General features: G+C 41.4%; 1 protein-coding gene across 1 annotated transcript in view; it reads left to right on the forward strand.

Moving 5' to 3' along the window:
- Snrk (SNF related kinase) overlaps positions 1 to 14,838 on the forward strand; it is a 42,448-nt gene extending 27,610 nt beyond the window's left edge. Inside the window, exons 7-8 of the mRNA XM_067773715.1 lie at positions 13,360 to 14,046; positions 14,115 to 14,838. Of these exons, the coding sequence (XP_067629816.1) occupies positions 13,360 to 14,046; positions 14,115 to 14,648 (1,221 nt within the window). The 3' untranslated portion in view covers positions 14,649 to 14,838. The remainder of the gene's footprint in view (positions 1 to 13,359; positions 14,047 to 14,114) is intronic.
- Positions 14,839 to 15,224: the final 386 nt, after the last annotated feature.

Consider the following 15,224-nt stretch of genomic DNA (forward strand, 5'->3'; position numbering starts at 1 on the left):
ACTAGAGACTTGCGATCCCACCTTCACTCGTTGCGCTCTACCACCCAAGTAACTCCTCATGAGACCTAAGGCAGAGTCCCCAAAACCAAAATAAGACTTTAGCTTCATGCACAACAACGTGTGGTTGACAGAATCAAACGCTTTGGAAAAGTCGAGCAGACACAACATAGTTATCTTGTTACTATCATAGGGCGCCCAAATATCATCCAAGATTTTGATTATTGCAGTTGAACAGCTATGCTTTGCTCTAAATCCAGACTGGAATGGGGAAAGTAGATTGAACTTGTCAATATAAGCATGGATCTGTTCTGATAACAAGCTCTCAAAGGTCTTCGACAACGCAGGAAGGATGCTTATGGGACGAAAATCACTTATGCGGCAGGCGGACTTATTTTTAGCTACAGGAAGGACAGATGCGATCTTCCAGACATCAGGAAAGCACAAAACAAGGGTTGTGATGCAGTGGTTGATAATGTGGGTCAGGGCTGGCAGTATATGTGGAAGAACAATTTTTATAAATTTTACAGGAATACCATCATCACCAATACCATTTGAGCGTACCTTATAAATGCATCTCACCACATCATGCTCCGACACAGCACAAAATTCAAATTTCTGGGGAAAATTCACAGGACAATGTATCGGGTGGGTGATTGGGACATTGGAAGAGGTAGCATAATTAACGAATAATGCATTCAGATCTTCAGGGTCGAGCGAGCAATCAGGATTGTCTTTAACATGTACGCGAAGACTTTTCAAGTTACGCCACAACACATTATTAGGAAGTTCACAATTTAACATTTTTCGAAAGTATGCCTGCTTCTCATGTTTTATAGTAGCAGTAGCTACATTCCGTATATTCGCATATGAACGCCAGTTTATATCAGTGCGATTCCGTTTCCATACTGCATAGGCTTTGTTACGTTTACAGATTATGTCACGAGCAGTTTTGTTGAACCATGGCCACGATCGAGATTTTCGCTGAACTGTGCGCATCGGTACATGAGCATTATAAAAAGATAACAATATAGTATTTAAAAAGTTTAGCTTGTCATTTACCGATGGCAAGCTCCAGCAATAAGTCCAGTCTACCCTAGACATCTCAGTACTCAAATTGTTAAAATTGATCGAGCGATAGTCAGGAAAACTTGAAGGAACCGAAACTAAATTGCCATGATCAAAAGTAATGTCAAAGGAACAGAAAATTAAATCATGGTCAGACACAAACGAAATTTGGTCGAACTTTAAGACAGAAGACAAATCAGACACAATAAAATAATCTAGTAGACTAGGACAACAATTATTCCCATATCTAGTCGGTACAGAGGAATTTACTAAAGAAAGACCAACACTAGACATGTCATCTAAAAGGCGGGAGCTATACATATCACGTGATAACATATTTACATTAAAATCACCACATACTATTATTTCATCATAATCAACAGCTACTACAGACAACGTATTAAAGAAATCATTTCCACTAAAACATCTATTGGCATTGTACACACAAGACAAGAGGACTTTAGACAGGGGACTGGAGACCTGAACCAACAAGTACTCAGTTGTAACTCCGCCTGCATGGGATACCATGCTCGATTTTAGATATTTTTTGCAGTAAATGGCTACCCCACCACCCTTTTTATTCATTCGATCATTTCGATACATCGTATACCCATCTATCTCAAAGTGCGCATCCTTTATCTCATGCCTAAGCCATGTCTCCGACACACATATAACATCCACCGAAGATTGCTCAAATGTTCTCCTAACCTGATCCATTTTCGCAATATTTAGGCTTCTCACATTAAAGTGTACGACATTAAAACCCTTTTGACGACTGCATAAAATATTCATAAGTACAAGACTATTATCGCCAATGCTATTCGCTTCATTACCCACCAACATTAGGACAGCACAAGTGAAAAGCAACTTTAAGAAAACAAGAAAGTAAATAAATCAAGAAAGTGCAATAACTGAGATTAACTACCCTTACAAAGATTAATTCATTACAACTAGGACAAATACTTAAGACTAAACTAGCGAAACTGATGTAAGTCGTCTACGCAGCTTATGGCAGTTGGCGGGCTGTTCGCAGCGCTGTCACTCCTCACATACACTGCACCTCTAATTGTAAATGCTGACTTCAGCTTCCCATTTCGTCGCAATTTGACAGCTTCTTGCAGCAGAAGTCTATTCTCTTTAGAGAGGCTTTCATAAATATGAAAAAAACCCTCACAACCAAGAGGATTTAGGGGAATAGCCGACTTTGTTCTTTTCCGATGCTCACGAAACGCTCGCAGGGTCCGGTTACGGTCGAGAGGCGAGTGAAATTTTATAATAATAGCACTATTTGGATTTAAATTTGAAGGTTTTGTGCGAAAAATATCTCTTATTTGAGGAGAATGGAAGTCGATAGATTTACACACCAGGTTAAATACACGTTTTAAGTCTTCACCTTCAAGATATGGGATGCCGAAAGCAACCGCATCAGCGGAGATATCCGGCGCAGCACTCTGTTCAATGACACCAGCTAACATATTTTTCATGCATGCCATGTCCTCTTCAAATTTCATCGCATTAGCTTCCAAACCAGAGATTCGAGCAGACGATTCAGCAATCGTAGCATTAAGCACTGATATATTCTTCCTCCATTCGCTTACAACAAAGCTTATTTTCCACCTCTGTCAACCTAACGCAATTGTTCAGTGTGCTGTTGAACTGTCACTTCAAGTTCGGTCAGCTTGGCAAAGACCTTCTCAAGGGTGATACTTTCATCAAGCTTAACCACCTTAGCAGTTGGAGAAACAGTGCTCAGTTTACGCTTGGGAGCACGGAGGTGGGAGCAGCAAAAGACATCGCAATATATAAGAATTTTATTAAGTCTTACTTAAGGTACTTTTAGATTCAATAACGAACGTCTGGTCACCTTAATATAAACTGATGGACAGATGTCTTCACACACAGGTGGCGCAGTTGACCGCTTGGCAAGTGTCAGACTAGTTAGTAATGGCGCAGTGTATTTACTTTTCTTGCACTGGTTGTTGTTGCATGCAATGCAATTTTAAATTCACTAGTTATTGTTGTTGCACTACAATTTAATTTTAGATTCGCAATTATCAATTTCTACAAGAAATACGCCAGAGAGCAAAATACGTCCATTAACTTCCGATCAATAGAAAGGATATAACCATATATTTAGCAATTGTATGACACTTCAAATCAATTTATTAAATTTTCAAATAGACGAGCAAAGAAACTTTCGACTTGCTTAGCCAGAGTTGCCACAGTATGTCGACACAGATTACATCAAAGATGGAAACACAACTGAAAGAACAAGAGGCACGCATAACAATACAACTCGAAGCGCAAGAGGCGCGTATATCATCAAAACTCGAAGCGCGTATGGACGAGAAAATAACGCAGTTTGAGGAAAAAATCGAAGCCGAGGTGGATGCTTTGAGAGGTCGTATACAAGAGTTGCAATTAAATCGCCCAGCTGTTTCAGCAAGCAGTCCAAAGGTAAAAACACCATCCTTTGACGGTTCTGTTCCTTTCCAGGTCTTTAAGCTACAGTTTGAGAAGACCGCAGCAGTGAACAACTGGAATGCTGAAGATAAAGTTGCAGCTCTATTCGTAGCATTGAAGGGGCCAGCAGCCGAAATCCTACAGACGATTCCCGAAGGAGAGCGGAACAACTATGAAGCATTGATGGCTGCTGTAGAACGACGTCATGGAAGCGAGCATAGAAAACAGATATTCCAAATTGAGTTGCAAAACCGCTACCAAAAAGCAAATGAGACATTGCAGGAGTTTGCTTCAGATATTGAAAGATTGGCTCATCTCGCAAATGCGGACGCACCCGTGGAATACACTGAAAGAGTAAAAATCCAGTTTCATAAATGGCATACGAGATGTGGAAACGAAGCGGGCTACATATGCGAATCCAAAACTAACATTCGCAGAAACGGTATCACATGCTCTGATTCAGGAAACAGCGTCGCTTCTGTGTAAGCCAGTTTTCAAAGCACGCCGTGTGGAAGTAGAAAGGCCAGAGTGGGTAGACGCAATATTGGAGGCGCTGAAAGGATCGCAAAAGCGGAGTGAAAGAGTTATCAAATGCGGGAAACCCGGTCACATTGCACGTCATTGCGATCTTGGTCCTGGTATTTCCAACTTGGGTGGCCGTAAACGCAAAGCTGGAGGAGATGAGCAAGAGCGTGCCAGATGTAAAAATCGAGAGCTAGCTGCAGCTATTGAATGTCCTGTGATATCTGTGTCGCAAATTATAAAGAAATCAAGCAGTCTTACCGTCAGAGGGAATGTGGATGGCAAGGAGCGTGTACTGACTGTAGTTACGGGCGCATCTTATTCCTTGATTCGATCTGATTTAGTCAACAGGAGAGTAAAACCGTTACCTGGAGCAAGGTTGCGTACGGTCACAGGCGAGTATAACCGTCCTGGGAGAAGTGATATGTGAAGTCCTAATTGGGAAGGTCATGGTTCTACACAATTTCGTTGTGGCGGAGATTGTTGATGAAGTCATATTGGAAGTGGACTTCTTAGTTGACCATGACATCAGGATCGATATGCGGAGAAAGATTATGCGCTATAAGAACCAGGATATACCACTTGACTTTAGTTTGGAGAAAGGGTTCAGCAGTAATCGGGTATTGGTGGAGGAGATTCGACGGAGGCCACGAAAGTCAAGGAAAGTAGATAAAGCAAAGGTTGATGGATCGAATGGGCCAAATAAATCTAAATCAAAGGTGCCTGCGAGAAAAACACTGACATTGACAAATCCTAATGGACGCACTAAAACGACTGAAAGAATTTTCCAGAAAGAATGCAAGGGTGGTTTCAAGCCAGCGCGCACTACTGTTGTGAAACGTCAACACGATACTGATGATGCAAAGTCAATCCGTCAAGATCAAGCTCTGCGAAGTAGTTCTTCATTGGCCAAGCAACAGAGTGTGAGGGAACGGCCCAGGGTAATGAGAAGTAAGATGAAACACAGGTATGACAAGAACTTTAATTCGGAAGGTTTCTTGGAGGGAGATTTGATACTGCTATACAACCCTCACCGGCGGAAAGGTGTTCCATCCAAATATCGGTGCAGCTGGGAAGGCCCGTACAGAGTTGTGAAGAGGATCAGTGATGTCATCTACCGCATACAAACAATTGGGAAACCACGGAGTAGAAGGGTGGTTCATTTGGAGATGCTAGCAGCGTTTAGATCGAGAGATTTGTCTGATCGGGACGATCAGACTTAGGTGGAGGGCAGTATTACGAATGATGGCGGCACTAAAGGGTACTGCCATCTCTAGGCCGATGCTAAGCAGTGACGTGAATTCACATCAATAATTCAATCATTATGTCTACACATACGCGTGCACGCGGCGGAGAAGCAACGCACAAGCACATGCAGATATCTTATCTGAAATGCTCCTAAAGGTATGCAATTGTGATTGTGGAAGTGTCGCTCACACATACAAGCGCATGGGGTATGAGAGAATCTATAAAAATTATACGGGGAACACCTCGCGAAACGTCTAACAAGTTTGACTTTCTACTATCTACGCATACTGGGCTCTGCCGTCTAGATAAGAACTAATTAAGTTGAGTGCAAAGCTGGAGTTAAACAGGGTTTTCAGCTTCTTACATAGTACTGTATGGTCGACAGAGTCAAACGCTTTGGAGTGGTCACGAAGGGTTAAGAAAGCCGTTAATTTACCATCGATGCGCTCCCTTATATCTTCTTCTGCATAATGGAGTGTCGTAGTACAGCTTCTTTTTGAGCGGAAATCAGACTGTATATGTAGCAATCTGGCCATGTAAAACGCGCTCAACGGCCTTGGAGTGAAATGGTGTATGGCTGTTGGCCGGTACTCATAGTTTTGTTTGGGAATCAGTATAATTTTAGCAGCTTTCCAGCATTTTGTGAAAGACACAAGTCGTCAGGATGAGTTTATTAAATAGGTTATATGGGGAAGGATTATGGGTAACTGATGTATACTGGAACGATTTTCGTTCGCTCCTTATCAAATTTGGTTTGGTGACAAACCGTTTTCGGCGTTGCGCTATCATCAGTGTCGATTTTCGTTCTAAAATCGTACCATCATCAGTGTCAATTTTAAAACTGTATTAGAATTTTTGAAATTCGACGCTGATGATGGTGCAACGCCAAAACCGGTTTGTATCCAAACAAGTAAGGAAAGCTAAGTTCGGGTGTAACCGAACATTACATACTCAGCTGAGAGCTTTGGAGACAAAATAAGGAAAAATCACCATGTAGGAAAATTAACCTAGGGTAACCCTGGAATGTGTTTTGCATGACATGGGTATCAAATGGAAGGTATTAAAGAGTATTTTAAAAGGGAGTGGGCCATGGTTCTATAGGTGGACGCCATTTCGGGATATCGCCATAAATGTGGACAGGGGTGACTCTAGAATGCGTTTGTACGATATGGGTATCAAATAAAAGGTGTTAATGAGTATTTTAAAAGGAAGTGGGTCTTAGTTCTATAGGTGGACGCCATTTCGGGATATCGCCATAAAGGTGGACCAGGCGTGACTCTAGAATGCGTTTGTACAATATGGGTATCAAATGAAAGGTGTTAATGAGTATTTTAAAAGGGAGTGGGCCTTAGTTCTATAGGTGGACGGCTTTTTCGAGATATCGCCATAAAGGTGGGCCACGGGTGACTCTAGAATGCGTTTGTACGATATGGGTATCAAATTAAAGGTATTAATGAGTATTTTAAAAAGGATTGGGCCTTAGTTCTACAGGTGGACGCCATTTCGTGATATAGACATAAAGGTGGACCAGGGGTGACTCTAGAATGCGTTTGTACGATATGGGTATCAAATGAAAGATGTTAATGAGTATTTTAAAAGGGAGTGCGCCCTAGTTCTACAGGTGGACGGTTTTTTCGAGATATCGCCATAAAGGTGGACCACGGGTGACTCTAGAATGCGTTTGTACGATATGGGTATCAAATTAAAGGTATTAATGAGGGTTTTAAAAGGGAGTGGCCCTTAGTTGTATATTTGAAGACGTTTTCGAGATATCGACCAAAATGTGGACCAGGGTGACCCATAACATCATCTGTCGGGTACCGCTTATTTATTTATATATGTAATACCAAACAGTATTCCTGCCAAGATTCCAAGGGCTTTTGATTTCGCCCTGCAATACTTTTTCATTTTCTCCTACTTAATATGGCAGGTGTCACACCCATTTTACAAAGTTTTATTCTAAAGTTATATTTTGCGTCAATAAACCAATCCAATTACCATGTTTCATCCCTATTTTCATATTTGGTATAGAATTATGGCATTTTTTTCATTTTTCGTAATTTTCGATTTCGAAAAAGTAGGCGTGGTCATAGTCGGATTTCGGTAATTTTTTATACCAAGATAAAATGAGCTCAGATAAGTACGCGAACTAATTATAGTAAAGATATATCGATTTTGGCTCAAGTTATCGTGTTAACGGCCGAACGGAAGGACAGACGGTCGACTGTGTATAAAAACTGGGCGTGGCTTCAACCGATTTCCCCCCTTTTTACAGAAAACAATTATCGTCATAGAATCTATGCCCCTACCCAATTTCACAAGGATTGGTAAATTTTTGTTCGACTTATGGCATTAAAAGTATTTTAGACAAATTAAATGAAAAAGGGCGGAGCCACGCCCATTTTGCAATTTTCTTTTATTTTTGTACTTTGTTGCACCATATCATTACTGGAGTTGAATGTTGACATAATTTACTTATATACTGTAAAGATATTAAATTTTTGGTTAAAGTTTGAATTAAAAATTTTTTTTTTTTAAAGTGGGCGTGTTCGTCATCCGATTTCGCTAATTTTTATTTAGCTCACATAGAGTAAGAGGAGTAACGTTCCTACCAAATTTCATCATGATATCTTCAACGACTACCAAATTACAGCTTGCAAAACTTTTAAATTACGTTCTTTTAAAAGTGGGCGGTGCCACGCCCATTGTCCAAAATTTAACTAATTTTCTATTTTGCGTCGTAAGGTGAACCCACCTACCAAGTTTCATCGCTTTATCCATCTTTGGTAATGAATTATCGCACTTTTTCGGTTTTTCGAAATTTTCGATATCGAAAAAGTGGGCGTGGTTGTAGTCCGATGTCGTTCATTTTAAATAGCGATCTGAGATGGGTGACCAGGAACCTACATACCAAATTTCATCAAGATACCTCAAAATTTACTCAAGTTATCGTGTTAACGGACAGACGGACGGACGGACATGGCTCAATCAAATTTTTTTTCGATACTGATGGTTTTGATATATAGAAGTCTATATCTATCTCGATTGTTGTTGTTGTTGTTGTTGTTGTAGCAATGCTCGCCCCACCTAATAGCCGCGACCGATCACAAATTGTCATCAATATCCTCTAACGGGAGTCCAAGGAAACTTGCCGTTTCAACAGGGGTGGACCATAAGGAAAGGGGTGTTAGAGGCGTTGGTTCCACATTACAATTAAAGAGATGGTTGGTGTCATGTGGGGACACATTGCAAGCGGGGCATACATTTTGTATGTCGGGGTTGATTCTGGATAGGTAAGAGTTTAACCTGTTACAGTATCCAGAACGAAGTTGAGCAAGAGTGACGCGCGTTTCCCTGGGGAGTATGCGTTCCTCTTCCGCGAGTTCTGGATATTTTTCTTCAAGTACTGGGTTCACCGGGCAATTCCCGACATAAAGGTCCGACGCCTGTCTATGGAGTTCACCAAGGACCTCCTTGTGTTTTTTCGCTTCATACGGCTGGGTTCTCAGGTGCCGTATTTCCTCAAAATGCTTACGGAGATGACTCCTTAGGCCCCTAGGCGGTGCTGGTTCGTCAATCAGTGTCTGTTGGGATGCCCAGGTTTCTGGGTATTCAACAGAAACTGTTTGGTCAGCATCTCATTTCTCTCCCTGATGGGGAGTATTCTCGCCTCATTATGCAGATGGTGTTCTGGGGACATAGGAAGACAGCCCGTGGCGATTCTGAGAGCAGTATTTTGGCAGGCCTGTAGTTTCTTCCAGTGGGTGGTTTTTAGGCTTGGCGACCATATGGGTGACGCGTAGCACGTAATCGGCTGGCTAATTGCTTTGTATGTGGTCAAGAGCGTTTCTTTATCTTTTCCCCAGGTACTGCCAGCAAGGGATTTGAGGATTTTATTACGGCTCTGAATTCTTGGAACGATTGCGGTTGCGTGCGCACCAAAATGTAGATCCTGATCAACTGATCCTGTAGATCTATCTCGATTCCTTTATACCTGTACAACCAACCGTTATCGAATCAAATTTAATATACTCTGTTAGCTCTGCTCAACTGAGTATAAAAAGGGATGACGGAAAATCACCACACCAAAACGAATCGATTATGGGTAGGATGATTTTCAAAAATTTAGCACATACAATTTTTTTAAAAGGAAAGTAGTCGTGAAAAAGCTAAGAACACTTAAAAAAGACTTATCTGCTTAGATACGGTGTTTTTTTTTATTAGAAAACATGTACTTTAACTTGATTTCGTACAAAAAGTGTAGATACTGTAGCTTAAGTTATTAAGAGTTAAGCAACCCTATTGTTAATATTGTAAAACTATCGATATGAAAATAGACGGCAACCTTGACAATACATATGGTGGCCGGCACTTCCGGTAAATCTAAAGACTAGAAAAGTCGTGTTTCAACTTAATCCTTAAACATCGTGTAAAATAATTGAAATACCCAACCAATTTATAATACCCACATTTTTCATTAGGATTTGTGGAAAATAGTGTAGATACTGCAAAAGTGTGAATTTAAAATCACTATAACTTTGTATATTTGCAATGTGCACAAAATTTTTTTTTCGGAATAAATTCGCATTTCCAAGACGAGTTGTAAATAACTCATATTCGAAGAAAATGTAGATACCCACATTCTTTATTAGAATGGCAGATAGTATTCTCCATTAAAAATGTACCAATCTTTAAATTTAAGTTAGAATTAAGAACAGCAGCATCACTCATTACGCCGCTACCAAACAAGAGAATCATTATCTCTGAGCTGGGCAGCTCATCTTTAATAAGGTATACCAACAGAGGAACCCCCCAGGGGGGCGTTCTTTCCCCTCTACTATGGAACCTGACGGTGAACGCTCTGTTACCTATACTACAGCCCACCGGATGCCAAGTCATTGCATATGCCGACGACATAGTCTTGACAGTTACCGGCAAACACCTTCCGGTGCTTGGCGAACTCTTGCAAAATGCTCTTAATCTAACAAACACTTGGTCTATGGAATGCGGACTCAGCATCAGCAGTGAAAAAACTGAGATGGTGCTTTTTACCCGCAAACGCAGTATACCGGAATTTACCCTCCCGTCCCTAACGGGAAGGAAATCAAACTCTCTACCGAGGTTAAATATCTCGGAGTTATTCTACACAGAAAACTTGACTGGAAGCGAAATGTGGAGGAACGATCTAGTAAAGCCACAATGGCTCTCTACGCTTGTAAGTCGGCAATCGGAAAAAGGTGGGGTCTCCAGCCACGCATAGTCCATTGGATCTATACGGCAGTGGTGAGACCCATACTCTTCTACGCCGTCACCGTATGGTGGACGGCACTCGATATCGAATCTAACAAGAGTAAAGTAACGAGAGTGCAGAGGATGGCGGCAATGCTCACCAGCGGTGTCCTTCTCTCCACTCCCACCAAAGCTCTTGAAACCATATTATTCCTTCTCCCAACTGATCTATATGGTAGATACTGTGCCTCCTGCAACGCGGCAAGGCTCAACGCTATCGAACCATGGAGGGACTGCAGGTTTGGACACACCCGGATCCTGAAGCAAGTCCCCGAAACCTTCTTGAAATTGGACCATACAACATCGTCCCCATGCTGGGACAACAAATTTTCCACAAGAATCCCAGAGAGGAACGAGTGGGCAAACGGCGTGGAGCCGGGATCACACGAATTCTCCGTTTTTACAGATGGCTCCAAACTAAACAACAGAGTCGGCAGCGGAATATTCTCGGAGAAGCTCAATCTAAGCGAGAGCTTTCGCCTACCCGATCACTGCAGTGTTTTTCAGGCTGAACTCATAGCTATCTGGGAAGAAGCCCGCTATCTTGCTAACCTGCAGGTGACCAATTCTATTTCAATTTTCTCTGACAGCCAAGCTGCCATAAAATCCCTGAAATGCAGTAACACCTCGTCACTAGTGGCATTGAAGTGCAGAGAAACCCCCAACAAACTAGCTGAAAATTGCAACCTAAGCATAATATGGGCCGCGGATGAGCTAGCTTGGGAAGGCACCAACCTGCAAACAATAACCTCCGCTGGTTGGGCCAGCCCTCCTCTAAACACTTGCAAATACCACCTGCGATCTCTTTTCACGGATCAGGCAAACGCCAGATGGGCGAGGGAACCTACATGTAGTATATCCAAGCAAATCTGGCCTAAGCTGGATGAAAAGAGATCGCGATCGGTGATATTGTTAAACCGTATCTTTATAAGCCCACTAGTGGGCCTTCTTACAGATCACTGTCTCATGGGCACTCACGGTGCATATATGGGCCTGCAGACAAATGACTTCTGCCGCAGCTGTAGGGACGAGGAGGAGATAGAAAGCGTTGAGCACTATCTGTGCCACTGTCCCGCACTGTCAAAAACCAGGTACCAATGCCTCCACAGACACTCTTTTGGGTACCTTGCGGAGCTTCAATCTATAAACCCAAACGACATCTTGCCTTTCACTAGGCAAACGCGCTGGTTTAGCCTCACTGGGGTCTAAACTTTCTTCTTCTTCGAAAGTAGGGTAACAGGAAATAGGGGCCCCCCGCGTGGTAGCACAACGGGCCACAACGGCCTACGTGAGTCTCCGCTCGGACAGCGGAGGCAGGCACTCTAACCTAACCTACGCCGCTACTACAGTTTCGGCTTATACGTTTTTTGAATCCTTAGAAGGGTGACCGCTCGGCTTTTTGGTGTACAGGTGCACAGAATGAACGAAGCGCGTAGCCTAGAAACGAATATAGCTTTACGAGGGGGACAGCAGTTACTTCCCTACTGAAATTGTTAACTCGGAGACTAGCAGTGCTAGTACCAGCAACGCCATAGTTGTTCTCAGAATCAGGCGAACTCGTAGTAGCGGGACGGGAAGAATCAACGCCAAATATAGGCCGACGATATAGTATAATACGCCTAGAAGATTAAACATTGTTACAAAATTTTAGCAAGCGATTCGATAGGGAGTCATAAAACCAAAGAAGATAAAATAAGAGCCACCAGTTTGCTACGAGTAGCGAGTAACTCGCTGGAAATCAAAAAAATTATGCCGAATATGAGGAAGTTTTTTGAATTGCCTCCCAATTATTCATGCGGTGTAGTGACCTTGTGCAGTTGTGATTTTTGAAAAGAGAATTAATTAATTAATTAAATACAATCAAAAAGCAACTACGCTATAAAAAACATCGAGCAATTGGCTTCGGGTAGCAGACTGCCGTCTCTTTTCCTAATTTATCCTCTTTGATAGAACTACCTAACTAAAGCACTGTATCTTTTTGTGAATTTTTAAATTTATCTACCTTGTAGCTTGCTCCGTAGACGTCCCAATTAGATTGGGCGAGATTAAGCGAATGCGAGAGGTGCACATGATCGACCAAGCAGAAAAGGCGTGGGTTCAAGCGCGGGGCTGTAAAGTGTCGAAGATTATGTGTAGGTCTTACAACCTTAGACTAACACAGTTGCTTCTATCATTAAAAAGAGAGGACTGTAGACTCATGACGGGTATTCTGACTGGACACTGCCTTCTGGCGTCACATGCCTTTAAATTAGGCTTGGTCAGTGATAGCAGGTGTAGGAAGTGCGGGTTGGAGGAGGAAACGATCGAGCACGTTCTGTGCTCGTGCCCTGCACTTGCCAGGCTAAGACTCCAGCTATTAGGAGTGATACAGCTGTCAGATCTAGAAGCAGCAAGTGGCTTAAGTCCTAGGAAGCTTCTAGTATTTGCCAAGAGGACGGAGTTATTTTATAACATAGGTCCTGGTTTTTGATAGAGTTTTTCAGTTTGGTCGTTAAAACAAACTTCTGGTAACACTACGGACTCAATCAGTCTATGTGAGGTCCTCATGGACCGGCCAGTTCAACCTACCTACCTACCTCCCAAAAATGATTTTAGAGACAGATAAACGTTTAATTTTACTTGAGGAAACGGCACGAAGTAAATTTTGAAAACACGAAAAAAATACGCTTAACTAAATTTCGCCCAAAGGGACAGATAAATACTTACTTCTTTATCTCATTAATATGAAGTTAATTTATCAATTAATACTTTGTTCTATTATTTTTCGCGAAGGACAAACGCAGCCGAAAATGTAGTATTGTTCGGGAAGAGGACGAAGATGAGTCTGGCTATGAAAACACAAATGATGATAACGAATTAAGAGTGGCTGTTACCCGACGTGAATCAATATCAGACGGCCGTTTGAATTGTGTTGCTCAAGAGCGAACAAAATCAAGCAAAATTACGCCACAAGTAGATGAGCACACCAAAATGACTACATCAGTTGATGCTAATTTAGTTAATAAGTTTAACCAAATCGAAAATCATGTCGCATGTGATACAAATGTTAGAAAAGATACATCAACTCCTAGAAATATTAAATTATCCGCAATGGATGACGTCTTAATGGGAATGAAGGATCTTGATATAGGCAAATTAAATCCCTTACCAATGAGTAATAAAAATCCAGTTTTGACCCATCGTCGGAGCAAACTAAGTAAAATTCGAACACCATCATGTAGTAGTTCCGAGGCATCAGATGATGATACCAAAGCGCGCAACAAGAAAAAAATTAATAAATTCGTAGGTGATACTCCAGTAAGGTTTAGAATGCATCGTCGTGACTCACACGATGACTCAAGTGATTCACAAGATCAATCGTGCCCTCCATCTGGATCACAAATACCATCGGCGCATATAGTAACAAGTGCAAACACGAATTCCAACGACAAAAAAGAAGGACAAAAGCATAGCAAAGAGGTGACTAATTGATTTTTACAAAAATATTTAACCAAACTACAATAACTAAATATTTTATTTTAATTTAGCAAAATAAAACTGATGATACACGAAAGAATTCTCATACAGAGCGACATAAGAAACAACACAAAGACGACAAAGAAAAAAATACACGCACCAATAACAATTTCAAATCAGATTCTTTAATAAGTGGCACAGGTCGGAGACGTGTGCGTGAGAGTCAATCACTGGATCGCATAACGGAGTCACAAGAATACGATTTTCGACACAAGTGTCCTACATCCGAAACGCAAAACGATCTAAGGATTTCGCTTTTTAATCTCAATTCATTTCCGGTTCTAGAAACTAGAGAGGAATATGACGAAGACAAAGTTTCCATCGAGTCGGAGCAAATAATAATTAATGGCATTATCGCTGCTGAGAATAATATGCGTATAGAGGATGGAAGTTTTTGTAAATTGAATTCAATAGAAAATATTGATCTAATTCTCGAAGATAAAAGTCTAACAAAAGCAATTCAACTCAGTGGCTCAAAATGCTTTGTAACCATGAAAAAAATTCGTAAGCTAGGTAAATACTTTCCCGTAGTAAATTTTTCTTAATACGATGTGTCAACAAATATAGCAACAACTCATACAGAGGCCGATTTCATTATAAAATATGATAGATATTTTAATTAAATTAATTTAAACTTAAAAGTATAATCGTATATTCAATGCAATATTCTATTAGTAATTACAAATAAATTGCAACAAAGTCACATGCATTAAGCACGTTCTGAACGTATTAAAATTTTGTGTTTTATTTTTATTCATAACAAATGTACATATGTATATCTAAACCCAAAGCCTGTTTAGATCACGACTTGTTACCACAATAACAAAAATAAAAATTTGATAACTGGTGTTGTTGTTGTTGTTGTTGTTGTTGTAGCGATAAGGTTGCTCCCCGAAGGGGAGTGTTATCGATGTAATGGTCCTTTGCCGGATACCGATCCGGTACGCTCCGGTACCACAGCACCATTGAGGTGCTAGCCCGACCATCTCGGGAACGATTTATGTGGCCACATTAAACCTTCAGGCCATTCCCTCCCTCCCCACCCCCAAGTTCCATGAGGAGCTTGGGGTCACCAGAGCCTCGTCTATTAGTGAAACACGATTCGCCGCGGATAGGTGAGG

Source organism: Eurosta solidaginis, chromosome 3, assembly GCF_040869045.1.
Source record: "Eurosta solidaginis isolate ZX-2024a chromosome 3, ASM4086904v1, whole genome shotgun sequence".
NCBI lineage: Eukaryota > Metazoa > Arthropoda > Insecta > Diptera > Tephritidae > Eurosta > Eurosta solidaginis.